At 46.5% G+C, this 16,198-nt stretch overlaps 1 protein-coding gene across 1 annotated transcript; it reads right to left on the reverse strand.

Moving 5' to 3' along the window:
* Positions 1–1,018: 1,018 nt before the first annotated feature.
* On the reverse strand, positions 1,019–2,723 carry LOC124706200 (VAN3-binding protein-like). The gene is made up of 6 exons (XM_047237852.1): positions 2,442–2,723; positions 1,969–2,353; positions 1,735–1,881; positions 1,497–1,546; positions 1,351–1,408; positions 1,019–1,262 (listed from the first exon to the last, which is right to left on the reverse strand). Exons 1-6 carry the CDS (start codon positions 2,721–2,723, stop codon positions 1,027–1,029), a joined length of 1,158 nt encoding a protein of 385 aa, XP_047093808.1. The 3' UTR covers positions 1,019–1,026.
* Positions 2,724–16,198: the final 13,475 nt, after the last annotated feature.

Here is a 16,198-nt window from a genome sequence, read left to right on the forward strand (position 1 = left end):
GGTGTAACCTCCGCGCTTCAGCATCGGGAATTGCAGGTTCGCGCCGGAGCCGCCGCCGGACTCGCGCACTACCTGCTGCACCACGACCTCGACGCCGCCACGCCGTGCCGTGCTCCTGCCGCGACTGGGCGAACGCCGTCGCTGCGCGGGCGGAGGAGTTCGGGACTCGTGCGGCGATCTGGTCGACATGATCACAGAATCGAAACCGCTCTGATGCCAATTGTTTCCCTAAATCTCAACGCTACGAGCTCGCTCAAGATCAGAGAGAGAGATAAACGAGAGGTTTTTTGTGCTGTGCTCAACATCAACAGCTTTTCTGTTTTCCATCCTTTTATTCAGCGATTACAGAACGAGGCCGAGCAACGTGCCCCACGACTTGATCATGCCATCCCACGATCCGAGCGATGCGCTCGGCAAGCTACAACTAAGTCCAGTCAACGTCTATCACGCAAATATTCCGGATACTAGCTACAAAAATTTAGCTAATACTGAACTATTGATACAAGGGAAGACAGGGTTTAAGCTAACAGACGCTTCTGGACAAGGTTACCGGGCTGCTTAAAGGGATCTACACTAGTACCTCCGCGCCACCAGATATAGCTAGTAGCCTTGCCAAGCGTATATGTGCGCGTTTTATTTGTTATTTTGTTCGTTTAGTGCCTACGGATAGGTTTGTAAAACTATAACTATGCTGGTTCAGCCAGTTATATTACTACTGTTGGCCAAGGAGCTTTATTAATTTAAAGCCGGACATGTCATGTGTCTAAAAAACGAGATTCCCTGCAAATCGGAGTTTTCTTCCTCTCTCGATCATTTGATCGCTAACACCATGAACAAAAATCGACTAACGGAACATACTAAACCCAAACGTCATCTATTAACTCTTTAACTCATCGTTATGTATCCATTACAATATAGAGCTAAACAACCTCACACAGAGTATCATCTATATGTACCGCTTTTTACATCACAATATCACAACATACCACCTATCACCGAGAAAACGGCGCACACACGTGAGCTGCATCAAGGGGCTTCTACTACTGATTCCAGTTTATCTCCTGCGTGATCATCGGCAGCAACTTGTCGAAGCAGATTCTGGACATCGTCAACCCAGGTCTGTTTACTCGTGCTGTCCTGGCACTCAAATTCCACGATACCTTGTGCAGTGCTCAGGCCAAAGCAGCATTTCTCATCCATGAAAGCCTTTCCTGGCTCGATCACCCACGTCGGGAGCTCGCTGTATACCCCGTAAACCACACCTGCAGCCGATAATTAGAGGTGAAAAGGCTCAGTGTTGAAATCTCACAGACAAGAAATGTGCATAGTTTGGTAGCTACTGGAGCTTACTCTTGTTGTTCTTTGACAGCGCACCGCCAATGTGCTTGCTTTTCAGCTTCAACATCACCTGTTAATTATTTCATTATGCTGTCAGCAATTGTTCTAGCAGGCCAAATGGGCAATCATTTGATATTGTTCAGTGACAATTTTCCTACCTGGGACCTCTTGCTGATGTAGATAGATACTTTTGTCCTGTGTAAATCCCCTGCATCAGGACAAAAAAGAAGTTTCTGCACCTTAATTAAATTGACCAGGCTTTAATTTTACATGCTATTACATGATTAAGAGTTCGACTCACTCACTCCCAAACTAAAGAATAAAAGGGTTTTGATTCATGACTGAATGTTCTGAATATTTACACAGCTCTGCAGTTTGCAGTCTGTAGTTGTGTACCTTTTCTTGTTCGTTTGAGCAGCTCCCCCTCCTTGCACCAGACATCAGGGCTCCACGAATGGCCCTTCTCGTAAGGAAGAACGCTCGCGTTGCTTCTCGCCGCCTCCCGCTGCACCCTCTGCTTCATCGTCGCCGCTCCTCGCAGAGCTGACACAGCCGAATCACACACAATCTCAGCTTTGCATGAAGCATCATACGGAGTGTGCACAACGTGATGGCGCATCGATAACTTACCGGTTGCAGCAGCCGCCGTGAGCGTCGTCAGGTCGCCGGCGCTCCTGACGCCGACCGCGGACTGGACGGCGGAGGCCACCTGCTCGTGGCTCGCGCCGGCGAGCCGAGCCGCCTCGACGCAGTGCGAGGCCAGAAGCTCCGTCGCCGGCGCCATGGCCGCCGCCATCTTGGAGGACTGCGCGTCGGAGCTCGTGGACGCTGCCGCGACGGCGGCCACCGCGGCCGCGACCCGGACCACCGACACCATGGCGTGCACGTGCGCCCTCTCTGCGCGCAGCTTCTCCTTGCTGCTCTGCCTGGACCGGCTCGCGTCCCTGTGCTGGAACCATCTGCCGATGGACTGGTGGTGGCCGATGCTGCTGATGGAGCTCCTCCTTGCATCTGTCTGCAGCAGAAAGATTCAGAAGAATAGTAAGAATCAGAAAGGGAAAAATTGTTCAGAAGATGGAGCGAGTGGTGGGTTGCTTGCTTACATGGTGCCGATGGCTCGGAACAATGGCCGTCGTCGTCGCCAGAACCGTGGCGGTCTCCGGTATGGCCATCTCCGGCAGCGGCATCCGGCTGAAGCTCCTCTTGGCTCCAGCTCCGCTGACGAGGATCTTGGATATCTCGGACGCGGACACGCTCCAGGACCTCGACAGGTACTCCATGGGCTCCAGCGGGGTCTGCGGCGGCGGTATCGCCGTCTCCTCCTCCTCCTCGACCATCTCAATGCGAAACACGCTGCCAGCCTTCCAGCCTTTCTCCATGGCCATACCGCACAAGCACTTCACAGTTCACACTATTAACTGTACTCGGTCCTTCGCTCTCACCGGTTGCAGGCAGCAGGAAGCGACGGTCGCTTACTTATAGCGGGGGAGGCACGCACGGAGCACGAGGAGGGAGGTGTGGAGCCGCCATGGCCGTGGCAGGAAGAACAAAGGGGGACACGAGGATGACAGGACCCTGGCTTTCTCTGCTACTCTTGTCTCCAGCAAGTCTCACTCCTCCATCCACTACTCCTACCTGGGACTGACTGACGGAGTATTTCTATAGTACTGCGAGTGATGGCTAGTGTAATATACTAGTGGCGCCGTTGCTGTTCTCTAGCCATCTTTTCCCGGCAGTTGAGCTATCTCAGACCTTGGCTTGGATGGTCCATGACATTGGCTTCGAAGAAATTAAGCAACCGTGGATGGCAACGGCAATGGTTTCTCGACGCGCGTACGGTTGTTGGGGAGGAAGTACGGGTCCCAGCCTCACGGGAGGTACTCAGGTACAGGAGCTGTATTATATTCTTGATTGTTTGCACTTGCAGCAACGTATTGCGATGCTTCCAAGAGAAAATTCCAGTTTCTCCGGCGTATTTAGCTACCGATGATGCCGCCGCTTCCGCCAATCAACACGATCAGCTAACTTTGAAGAGATAGATAATGCTACAGGATACCAAGGCTGCGCTTGGAGACCGGTCAAGGTAGCAGCTTCAGGAGAGCTTTACGACAGGAGACCCATCGCCCGGTAAGCTGGGCTACGGTCTGCTTGATCTTTGTCCGCTTGTTTGTATCCATCCGTTCTTGTTTGAATTCTACTCATGTTCATGTATGTTTCTTTTCTCAGGTGTGGGGTTGGTTCTTCCAGTTTTCATGTGCTGAGTGTAGGGCATGTGAGGGCGAGGGCGGGCCGTCTCTTTTGTTCGATCGGATCACGACCTCACGAGCGGCCATTGCAGGCGTCCAATTCAAACTCAGTGGATCAGTCAAGCACTCGACCAGGAAGGCAGGGGAAAACCGTTTGTTTTCTCAGGTCGGGCCAGGTGTTGGTGGGATCGCGCGGTACAGGTGTAGACCCTTCTATTAGCACTTTTTTTTTTAAGAAATGGAGGGTGAATTCCAGTCTCTGCATCAAGGAGGCATATAATTGTTTTTATTAATTTACTTATTGAACCCTTACAAGAAAAAAATACGTCAAAATATCCGAAGCTACCTCTTTTGGCTAAAAGAATCGCTACACCTATAACCTTGATAAGGGGATGGCAATGATCATGGCCATATGCCCCGACCTCCACCAACGTGCATCTTCTAAATCTGGCTCAACGGTCATACTCTTAGTATGCACCTCATGCACATACTACAGAAGTCGGTGTCATCGTCTTCCACAAACCCATCTTCAGGACCAGGACTCCGCATTGACCTTGTGAGACCTTCTATCGACGCTACCATGCCACCCGAAAACACCTTCTGTTCGCACTATGGTGTGCTCCGGGTGGCGTGGTGGCACTATGTGTGTGCTCCGGTATCCCCCACCATCAAAGTTGAAGGTGTAAATTTGCCACCAGGAAAATGTATGTCTCCAAGGGGCGAGCTAATGCTTGCTCTGTGAAGGAAGGATTCTCTGGAGTGTGGCTTTGTGATTGTGGGGTGGATTTGAGTGTTGTGACCATTTCAGAGTTCTTCTCCCTATGGCAAGAGGCTAGCCAACATCCAAATAGACGCCAATGGGAATGATGTGTTAGTGTGGAGATGGAAGAGCGACGATTAGTATTCACCAAAATCAGCATATGCCGCCTTCTCCTCTGGCAAAACTAGGACACCGGTGTCGAGAAGATTTGTTGATCAAGAGCCCATTATAGCTGCAAGTTCTTCATGTGGCTAGTCTCGAGGAACCGCTATTAGGTGGCGAATAGACTTCAGTGTATGTGATCTTCCTCACCCGCCTGCTTGCCCTCTATGTGATCAAGGGTCGGAGACCCTACAACATATCCTCCTTGGGTGTGTGGTTGCCCGAGAGGTGTGGGCGTGGGTGATATGACGTTGGGACAAGCCGGACTGGATGCCTGATGGAGACATTGACCTGATTGAGTGGTGGACCTCATGCTCTTGCACATCGGCGGGACATGTGGTTTGCTATCAGCTTGATCTTCTTTTTTTTCGATAAAGGGAATATATTAATATCAAGATGATACCAATTACACCCAGCCTCTGCAACAACTCACCATCCTAATGACACTACGGATGCACACAGCCAAAAACAAGAAAAGAAAACTAAGAAACAAAAGTCCCGCTACAGTACTCGGGCCAAACAACAGCAATACATCCACCGCCAAGACAACACCTGAATTACAGACTAGTCCCCGCTCTCAAAACAAATGCCTCCACCAAGGACATTGCCAGGCACAACCAATTAAGGCCAGACCTTGGGTTTTCACCCTGAAAGGTACGACTCTGCACTTCACCGTGTTGTCGCCCCCACTTTCATACCGCTCGCTGTGAAGCCCGGAACACCAAGCAAGTCCCTCAACATCGCAAAGACTTGAACCTCCCTTAGCTAGTCCTCCCTCGGGCCTTCATGAAATTCTCTTCTTCCGACTTTCATCATGGATCCATAGTCACTTGATGTCAATCAAAGAAAAAGAGCTTCGTGCCGCTCCCTCCAGAACCAATCGGTCGGAATAAAAACATGGGTGCGCACGACCGAATACCTCCGATCCAAAAAACTCCAGGCAAAAGCACGGTTACATTCATCGGCGGAGCCTTCCGGAACTCAACACTCCGGCCAGATCACGAGTCCGGGCCTCCGGTAGGTCCTCCTCTTCACGCAAGAGAGGCCCTAGGACCGCCGCCTTTATTCAGGTCGGACCCCCACGTCGGCGACCATCCTGGGCTGGCCACTCCAACCCTCCACCGGCGATACCATCGCCGGCTTCCAAGCTCCTCCATCTCGCCGCCGGAACGAGTAGGTTAGCGATAGTTGCTTGACGATGCCTTCAACAAGATAACGGCGCGAGACGCCGCCATCGCCCGCCATGACCGGAGTCGGCTCGGTTTTCACCGGCTACTAAGCCTCCCCGTCTCGCTGCCGGCGCCGAAAGTGGGATGAAAAATCCAACACGGCCCGGCCTGGCCGACTGCCTTCGGTGGATGAAGTCAGCCACCACCACCATGCCCGGGCCGAAGACCCGGACGTCCTCAAGCCGCGAAGAAGACCTAGCGAAGCCTCCTCGTGCCATTGACGAGACGCAGCCGTGATGGATCGTGATCCGAACCTCCGGCCCAGATCCGACCACACCGCAGCCAACATCCGCCGCCGGCCGCCGGAGATCCGCCGGCCACCGCCATCCCGCTGCGTTCAGTCGACGGAGGAGGAGGGTGTAGGCCGCCGCCCCCACACGCTCCCGCAGGCCGTGCTGCGCTCTGCCGACGGAGGACCGAGCCGCCACCGCCGCCTCACCACAGGGGCTTTGCCCCGCGGCGTCCTCGGCGACGGCGGCGGAGGAGGGGGGCCTGTAGGGGAGGGGAGGAGGGCGGAGTGGAGGGGAACTCCCCGGGGACGGCGGGCGGCGCCGCCGCCTCGGGGGAGAGTTTAGGTCGGGGGAGAGTTTTCTGGAATTCTGATCTTCTAGTGCATCCGGAGGCATCGGAAAAATGTGTTCTTGAATGGGGTGGCTCCTTCGAAAGTGAAAATCAAGGCGAAGATCGAGGAGGAGCATGCTATCTGGCGTCGGGCCAAGCTCTTTCAAGCCTCGGCTTTCAGTTTCTCGGAGCCTTTGCACCCAACGTGGGGAGTAGTAGCAGTTGAACTTGAGGAGTTGCCACTTCTTGTTGGCAGTAAAAAAAATCATCTTAGCATTGTTGATACGTTTGGCATTTCTTTTACTATATGATTGATACACCTTCCAGAATGTATTCTTGAAAGGGAGAAACTTAAGCAAAAGTGCCAATAATATTACTACCTCCATTCTGAAATGTAAGCATTTTTAGAAAGAACTCGAGCTGAACGTTGCCCCAACTACTTAATATGATCTAATTTTACACGAACAAAAGATTAACAATTTAGAAGAAAAGATGGCCGTTCTGCCAGGTGTCGTGTCGTTAGGGTAGCCGTCGTCCCTGCTGCAAGATGCGGAATGTTTGTCCCGTGCCCAAGGCGCAGCCGACTCTGGCGCGTGTCGGCCAAGCGCGCGCGTGCGCGTGCGTGAGGCAACGAGTGGGGCGGCAATGATCCGTGGCCAACTCTCGGCTGGAATCTCCCCTCGCGCCTGCGTTTTCCGGCCAATCCATCGATTGATCGCGTGCCCACAATGATGCCGCGCCGGAGTAGTGCGGCAGCACTCGCCCATGCATCCTTTGCTGGCTGTCACCGGAATCATGGTGTTAGCTCAGTTAACAACAATCGTGCCAGAGAAATGGTCGCCAAACTTGTTTCTAAACGTTGTCATCTCCATTTTTTTTATCCAAAATTTGTTTGGAGGAGCAGGGAGAATTCACTTAGCACGCCATTAGATAGGCTGCTGATTGGCGTTCGTAGGCTTCTCACCGCGCGGGCATAATAGTGTGTCCGCGTCTGCGGGAACTCTCATCATGCAACTTTTCTCGCCAGCGCGACTGTAACGCGTTCGCGTAGACGTGATGAGAATCGCGTCTCTTTCTCCTTCCTGCGTCCGGAGGAAGCGACGGAGGCACGGAGCGATCATGCATGTGTCCAGCCAAAAACATCGTTCTCCGCTTCCTCATCGCTCCCGCATATGTGTATGTATGTGTGTACCATTACAGAGCATCTGCGTCACGCACACAGGAGTTGAGCGCATCCGTCCATGTCCTTTCATCGAAGGGTCTCATGGTATTTGTCTGTTTGGTGGTTAGAGTGACCTGGGTAGAAAACCATACATGTCGTGCCCACCGTTCATGATACATAGAAACCGTGCCAGAGTTGGGCCAACTGACATTTTTAGGGCAAATATAAGATGTTTTAATAAAAAAATTGCCAAAAATAAGAGGGTTACCCAGCGCTGCACCAACCAAAACCAAATACCAAGAAAATAGGTACTTGAATAGTGAAAATTACGAAGCTTATGGTCGTCGATGTTGTGAGCAGGGCAGAGATGTAACGTGTCAAGAAGATTAGTACCATAAAATCTTTTTAAAGCTGATGGAGACAAGAAAGAATTTGGAGGGCAGAAGTTCCCATCTCCAGAAGGGGAGGCCTTTTAATGTACTTTAGCATCAAGTAGAGTACCGGGGAAATCACAACACCAGGATTGTAATAAATGGAGATATTGTAGTTGGGACAGAGAGGGAGTCATGCACCGATGGGTGGGCTGAGGAGGATGCAGATGTACATGCACTAGGGTGTCCTGGAAAGCATCTGGATGAACAGAATGATGCAATGTACCTTGCAGAAACGGGTTGCAATTGCCGCGCAAACAACGATACAACGGCGAAGCAGGCATGAAGTGCACACAGCGCTCGATCACTTGCTATATTTTATAAACTATGCTTTATTATTCATTAGATAACACCGCGAAGATACACTTTTAAAAAAATTACACCCTCTACCAGCATAACTAAGATGCACAGAGCCGCTGAAACCAAGGAAGTAAAAGATAAGAAAACAGAAAAATAAACATGAATATCTTGAACTGCATGTTTGGAAGACGGCACGTGGCGCTTGATCGAGAATGTAATATCATTGCTTGTAGAAATTGGAACGGAGAATTTCAATGAGTATGCCCAAATTGCAAAGAAGACGTCGTGAGCAAGGTAGAGAGTAATACGATGTAACATGTCAAGAAGAAGATAGCTAAGTACAAGTAGGGGGCGGTGCCCCCCTCCCCCCAAGAATCACCGAATAAAAGATATTGTAAGGACTTAATTGGCAAATAAGTTTAAAATTTTGCTACCTCTGCCACGATAGTACTATAGAATCTTTTTAAAATTGATGGAGACAAGAAAGTATTATAGGGGGATAAGTTTCTATCTATACATGTATGTTTATGGAGTTGCAATGCCAAGGCTACATGCACGCATACAACATATTCAGATGATCTCGTCAGCGATGCGACATGCGTGGGGCAATCCAAAAAGCCTGCTCCTTAATCCGGCGTGCAACCTTTGTTTACGGTGAACCCCAGCGTGCTACGTCACTTCTTTTGGGACATGCTTCGTCGGTTTCGTCACGAGTGAGATGGTCCATGGCTGTGTTGTGGAGACTTTAATGACGTGCTTCTCTAGGATGAACACTATGGGTTAACTGATCGATTAGATGCTCACATGGAGCTATTTAGAGACTGCCTTGATGCTTGCAATTTTGTAGATCTCGGTTTCTCTGGACCCAAGTTTACGTGGTCAAACCGTCAGGACGTTTAGTGTAATATCCGAGCCATACTTGACAGAGCGGTCGCGAACGAGGGCTTCTCCTCCTTATTTGAGAATTGCAGTGTTGAGAACATCATCACCACAACCTCAGATCATTATGCTATACTCATATCTATGGTGCCTTGCTCACCTCACATGTATTCACCGCCGGTGCATCAAGGTTTTAAGTACGAGGCTATGTGGCGTTGGGCTGAAGATTATGTTGGACTGGTCGAAGCATCATGGAACACGAACATGGATGGGCCGAATACTATGCAGGCTACTTGGGCCGATGTGAACCAGATGGTCGGATCTCTTAAGGAATGGAGTAGAGTGTCCTTTGTCTCTATTTGGCAGGAGAATGGACGTCTGGAGCAAGCTCTCAGTACACTCTGAGATGCCCCGGTTTATGATGTTGGGATTGCCGAGGAAAAACATGATGTTATGCGAGTTTTTTTAGCGTGAGGAGATTATGGTGAATCAACGATCTCGTGTGGAATGGCTTCACGAAGGTGACCAAAATATGGCTTTCTTCCATTCAAAAGCATCAGCTCGGAGACGTACGAACCATTTCAAGGATCTAGTGAAGGAAGATGGCTCGGTCAGTTCTGACCAAGCCGGGATCAAGGGGATGGTCCAACATTTCTACGAGGGTATTTTTAGCTGGAACCCATGGAGACTATTGGCACGATTCTTGAGGAAGTTCTGGCCAGGATTGACGATCATATGAATGCCAGCTTGTGCAAACCTTATTCTAGTGATGAAATCAAAGCAGTTTTCTTCTAGATGGGACCCACTAAGGCTCCTGGCCTTGATGGATTCCCAGCTATGCTCTATCAGGTGCAATGTGATCTTGTCCACACTGATGTGTGTGACGTTGTTCGGAGTTTCTTGGGAGGGGATGATATACTTGAGGGCTTTTGTGACTCGGTGATCGTGCTTTCCCAAGGTAACTAATCCAGAACACTTCTCTAAATTGTCACCGATAAGTATTTGTAATGTTTTGTACAAGATTGCTTCCAAGGTTGTTACAAATAGGTTGAAAGTGTTTCTACCGGATATTGTGTTAGAATACCAGAGTGTATGTGTTCCGGGATGGTTCATTCCTGATAGTGCTCTCATTGCCTATGAGTTCTTGCACACCGTCAGACGTTAGAAGAGCAACATGCCTTTCTTCTAAAAGTGGATATGATGAAGGCATATGACCGTATTTTGAATGGGAGCACCTTCATGGTTGTCTAACTAAGATGGGCTTTGCTGCTAGCTGGGTGGCCTTGGTGATGAGGTGTGTCACTTCAACCAGGTTCGCGGTTAAGGTGAATGGCGATCCCACACCGTAATGATGCTCGCGTATATCGTTGATTCGTTGGGATTCTAAGCGTAGAGTATCGTAGCAAGAGTAGCTTTCCCCACAAGGCTGACTTGAGGGTTCATATCGAACTTTTGGGGAATTGGCTTAGAGTTATCTCAGATTCCTCTTCTTCCAGCAATCCTGCAAAGTAAAGTTTTTCCTTGTGTCCCCAACTCCTCTGTGTGGTTGTCAAGCACAAAGTTTCGCATTAGTAATTATAGATAAAAGAGATACTGAAAGTAAAGTATGGTAAATAAACTAACTAAACTAGATAGAAACAGTAAAGAGATAATTGTTTTTGGGTTTTGTGTGTGTTCAAGTGAAGAAAGTATTTTTGCATTTTCAGATTAAATAATTACAACAAATATAAATTATGATAAAAGTAGTGGAAAGGTGTTTCTCATGATTAAAATTGGACCGGAGTCCATGGGTTCACTTGTCTGTTCTCTTTTTAAGTTGTAGTGGATACTAACAATTCATCAATGGAATAAAATTGGTGGACTTCAATGTGTATTTGATAAGAATTATGGGCATCATGTCCTAACATATAGATGATGCAAAACATCTCTCTTATATTCCACAAGAAAGAGAAAACTACAAGTAATCTTGTATTAAAAATTAACAAATACGCTACCTTGAGCAAACAAGATTATCACTATTGTCACATTATAGACATAGCACATGCATTCACTTTATCCCTAGTGAGGCAGCAAAGGAAAAGGTAAAAAACCATAATAGATCATGAATTTGTTATCACTATTCAATCACTACAACCATGCTACTCCATCTAATCGCACTTCTCCCCACACATGTTCTTGCATACAAGTTGGATCAGAACAAGCACTTAAAAACGGGATACATGATATGCACCTCTCAATATATTTTACACATAATAGATTCCAATATCATATATCAATATCATAGAATAAAGATCCACCACATGAGAATTACATATATGACCATTATCATGTTGGGCGGCTCATATGGTACTAAGATCCATGAAGAATGATGAGTGCATTTTTAGCATGTTTTTACACTATTATTTTGTTAAGTTATCATTGTGTAGTTATAGGATTTTAGTATTTCACCGCGCTACCACGCCCTTTTATGTTTTCTACACATGATCTTAAAATAATAAGGCAATGATGCAATATAAAAAAACTGCCATTTTATGGTATTTTGACATGATAAAAATCATTTAAACACTTAATTATGCATCTGGGCGAAAGGAGGATGGGAAGACAAGTTCCAGAAGGTTTAGCGGACGTCGGTACGGGGGAGGCCCGCCCGTACCATCCGCACGTACGGCCTGCCAGGACGACTGCCTCGTCAAATACTCTCGCCTCCCGCAGACGAATCTGAGATCCAAGTACATACGCGACCAAAAACACTAGAACAGCGTCCCAGAAGATATCTGAAGGAAGAGGAAGAAGGGGCCTCATCCAAGTTGCTACCCGCATCATTGGAGGACAAAGCATCATCACCTTCATCATCAACCACAACGCAATCACCATCTCCATCCCATTCATCGCTCTAGAATCTCCATTGTCATTATGGGTTTGTACTTGAATTCACACCGTTGTCCATTTTCCATTCGCAAGATTATGATGATGTTCTTGATTGTCTCCATGTGTGAGAAGTTCACTCCATTATTGGGGGAGATGGAGAAACCCTAGTAGTATTATAATATGAATGAAGATGATTTATAGCATTGCACTATGTTTGTATGTTAGTTTTCTCTTGTGATGTTGCATGAAGTCGACAATGTAACATTTTCCTAAGGTTAACAGGAGGGAACCACCTTTGGAAGTACGATAGTGTATTCGGCGGGAAGTGACATACCGTGTGCGGTTCATTATTGTATGGAAGAGGGGGATAAGAAGGGACTCGCAACGTTTAACGAATAACCACGGAGTAATCCCTTAATTATGATGGATAAATAGGTGGCTTTACAAAGGTCATTGCAGTGGTTATTCAAAGATATGTTATGAGATACATATTCCAACTCCGAGCCTTTCCCACTTACAACGAGAGCCAAGATATGGATTATCTAGTTTGTGTTCTTAGTTAATACTAGAGGTGGAAACAATAAACCCCGAGAACATTTTAGTATTATTGCATTCCAAACATAATCTTTAGTCGTATTTACATTCTTTTATTTCAGTTATTTACTCTACACATCATCCAACAAAACCCATTTAAAACAAAATCTCGCTTGGGATATGAGACAACTTTAAGTGATTTTAGATAAATAGCAATAAGGGGCATTAAGATCACTACTAGTAGCTCCTCGTGGTACAATACTCTTATTTCGAAACTAGCTACAACTGATATGTGTACTTCCATCCATCAAGCTATTTTCTGGCGCCGTTGTCGGGGACCTCAATGCTTTTGGTCTTTGTTTTTAGTTGCTACTTTATTTATTGTTCTATTTAGTTGTTTTTGAGTTACAGGTGAAAAATCTTGGAGGACTACCAACATGAGAAGGTGAGATACAACTTCAAGCTGTAAAGAGCTCTGGCCCTCCAATGGACGCTTTTATTAAATCAGACATACTCATCAACCCAAAAGGGTATGATATAAACCTCATGCTATTAGATTTACTGCAATCTAAGATGTTTGCAGGAGATGACACTGAAGATCCGTATGGGCATATCGAATATTTTGAAGATGTTTGTGCAACTTTCAATTTAAACATCTTTACAGAAGACAAGGTTAAGTTTAAACTCTTTGGAAAAGCTCTTACTGATAAAGCCCGAACTTGGTACAATGATTATCCTATTTTCAATTCTTCTAAATGGAAGGCATTGTCTACTAAATTCCTTCAAACATTTTTTTTTCTAGAAACCAGGTCCCTTGGAGCAAGCCGGATGATTACAAATTTTAAAAGTCTACTGCATGAGAGCTTGTATGAAAGTTACTCAAGATTCAGGGAGATTCTTAGCAATTGTCCCCATCATGATTTCCACCTTGGTTAATTATACACACTTTCTATGCAACAGTTAATGTTAAGATTAGAGATTTATTAGATTTACTTACTGATGGATCTTTTGCTGAGTATGGCGTCGACAAGGCTTGGGACTTACTAGAAACCATACACAAGGATGAGCTTTCAAAAGATAGTAAAGAACCTGATGAGAAGTCTCTAGTAGAGCTAGAATCTATTAACAAATTTATGCAGTCTAAAAAGGTTGTTGAATTACTTGGTAATAACAAACTTCAGCCTAAGGATATCATTCACATTGTTAAGAGTTATGCTAAACATATGAAAACCCCTAATGATTGGGACGTTATGAACCTTCGTCTAATAGCAGATTTTTTAAGAAAAATCCAATAGGTAAGCAGGCTGAGGAGAAGGTGTATAAACCAGAAGAGCTACCATGTCCGCTCAAGAAGAAGCAGGAAGATGAAATATGGACCATAAATCCTAAGAAGTTATCAAGAAACCTAGGGGAGATCAAGACAAACATAGATATAGTAAAGGAGCTCCTTGAACCCAAAGGCATTGAAGGTGAGGAAGTGAGGATCAATCGTAAATCCTCTCAACTTATAGGAGGAAAGCCACAAGGTAAAAATGAAAGGTATAAAAGCATCAAATTTTGATTGGGAGAAACTGACTTTTAAGGTATTAGAGACCTAAGCTCAAATATCAACATTCTCCCTTATCAGTCTTATATATCATGTCGTTATTATTTGGATGATCATGAACTTGAACCCTCAAATACAACTCTGGTATGCTCAGATAGAACCCATCAAAGATGCCATGGTATTCTTCATAATGCTTATATCAATGTCAAAGCCTTTGTTTACCCAATATAATTTTATGTTTTTGATATACCACTAGACTCTTTTTGTCCAATCATATTAGGGGCACCCTCTTGTGTTCTAATTAAACTGAATATTGATAGCAAAAAGGCAATTATGTCTTTTCAGCTTGCAGGAGAGGAAGTAAATATAAGATTAAAAAATCCCTTATGAAAAGAAAGCTGAAGTCAGCGAGGAGAAAACTGTTGAACAATTGGTTGTTATCTACTTTAACATTCCTCAGACTAAACTAGAAAGAAGCTTGACGAACGATGAGTCAATTCCAAAGAATGAAGGTAAGAAAGAATATATGATATTTTGAACAACACAGCAGAAGCAGAAGACCTCCAGAAATCTGAATATTAAGAATTGGTAAGGAAGGGAGAGGAGGACTGATACGCGTACAGCACGCGTCCGTTGGGAACCCCAAGAAGAAGGTGTGATACGTACAGCGGCAAGTTTTCCCTCAGTATGAAACCAAGGTTTAATCGAACCAGTAGGAGCCAAGAAGCACGTTGAAGGTTGATGGCGGCGAGATGTAGTGCGGCGCAACACCAGGGATTCCGGCGCCAACGTGGAACCTGCACAACACAAACCAAGTACTTTGCCCCAACGAAACAGCGAGGTTGTCAATCTCACCAGGCTGCTTTGTAACAAAGGATTAGATGTATAGTGTGGATAATGATTGTTTGCAGAAAACGAGTAGAACAAGTATTGCGGTGAGATTGTATTTCGAGTATAGAGAATTGGACCGGGTCCACAGTTCACTAGAGGTGTCTCTCCCATAAGATAAACAGCATGTTGGGTGAACAAATTACAGTTGGGCAATTGACAAATAAAGAGGGCATGACCATGCACATACATATTATGATGAGTATTGTGAGATTTAATTGGGCATTACGACAAAGTACATAGACCGCTATCCAGCATGCATCTATGCCTAAAAAGTCCACCTTCGAGGTTATCATCCGAACCCCTCCGAGTATTAAGTTGCTAACAACAGACAATTGCATTAAGTATTGCACGTAATGTAATCAGTAACTACATCCTCGAACATAGCACCAATGTTTTATCCCTAGTGGCAACAGCACATCCATAATCTTAGAGATTTCTGTCACTTCCCCAGATTCACGGAGACATGAACCCACTATCGAGCATAAATACTCCCTCCTGGAGTTACAAGCATCTACTTGGCCAGAGCATCTACTAGTAACGGAGAGCATGCAAGATCATAAACAACACATAGACATAAATTGATAATCAACATAACATAGTATTCTCTATTCATCGGATCCCAACAAACGCAACATATAGAATTACAGATAGATGATCTTGATCATGTTAGGCAGCTCACAAGATCCGACAATTAAGCACAATGGGGAGAAGACAACCATCTAGCTACTGCTATGGACCCATAGTCCAGGGGTAGACTACTCACTCATCATCACTCCGGAGGCGACCATGGCGGCGTAGAGTCCTCCGGGAGATGATTCCCCTCTCCCGGCAGGGTGCCGGAGGCGATCTCCTGAATCCCCCGAGATGGGATTGGCGGCGGCGGCGTCTCTGGAAGGTTTTCCGTATCGTGGCTCTCGGTACTGGGGGTTTCGCGACGAAGGCTATTTGTAGGCGGAAGGGCGGGTCAAGGGGCCACACGAGGGCCCCACACTACAGGTCGGCGCGGCCAAGGCTTGGGCCGCGCCTCCCTATGGTGTGGCCACCTCGTGGCCCCACTTCGTCTCCTCTTCGGTCTTCTGGAAGCTTCGTGGCAAAATAGGACCCTGGGCGTTGATTTCGTCCAATTCCGAGAATATTTCCTTACTAGGATTTCTGAAATCAAAAACAGCAGAAAACAGCAACTGGCACTTCGGCATCTTGTTAATAGGTTAGTTCCAGAAAATGCACGAATATGACATAAAGTGTGCATAAAACATGTAGATAACATCAATAATGTGGCATGGAACATAAG

The sequence above is a fragment of the Lolium rigidum genome, chromosome 4, assembly GCF_022539505.1.
Source record: "Lolium rigidum isolate FL_2022 chromosome 4, APGP_CSIRO_Lrig_0.1, whole genome shotgun sequence".
In the NCBI taxonomy this organism is placed as follows: Eukaryota; Viridiplantae; Streptophyta; class Magnoliopsida; order Poales; family Poaceae; genus Lolium; species Lolium rigidum.

Coding starts and splice junctions, on each gene's coding strand:
- LOC124706200 (XM_047237852.1), bottom strand. CDS start 2,723: ATGGCCATGGAGAAAGGCTGGAAGGCTGGCAGCGTGTTTCGCATTGAG. Junction 1,547..1,734: donor GCTCAAACGAACAAGAAAAG/GTACACAACTAC, acceptor GTCCTGATGCAG/GGGATTTACACAGGACAAAA. Junction 1,263..1,350: donor GCTGTCAAAGAACAACAAGA/GTAAGCTCCAGT, acceptor TATCGGCTGCAG/GTGTGGTTTACGGGGTATAC.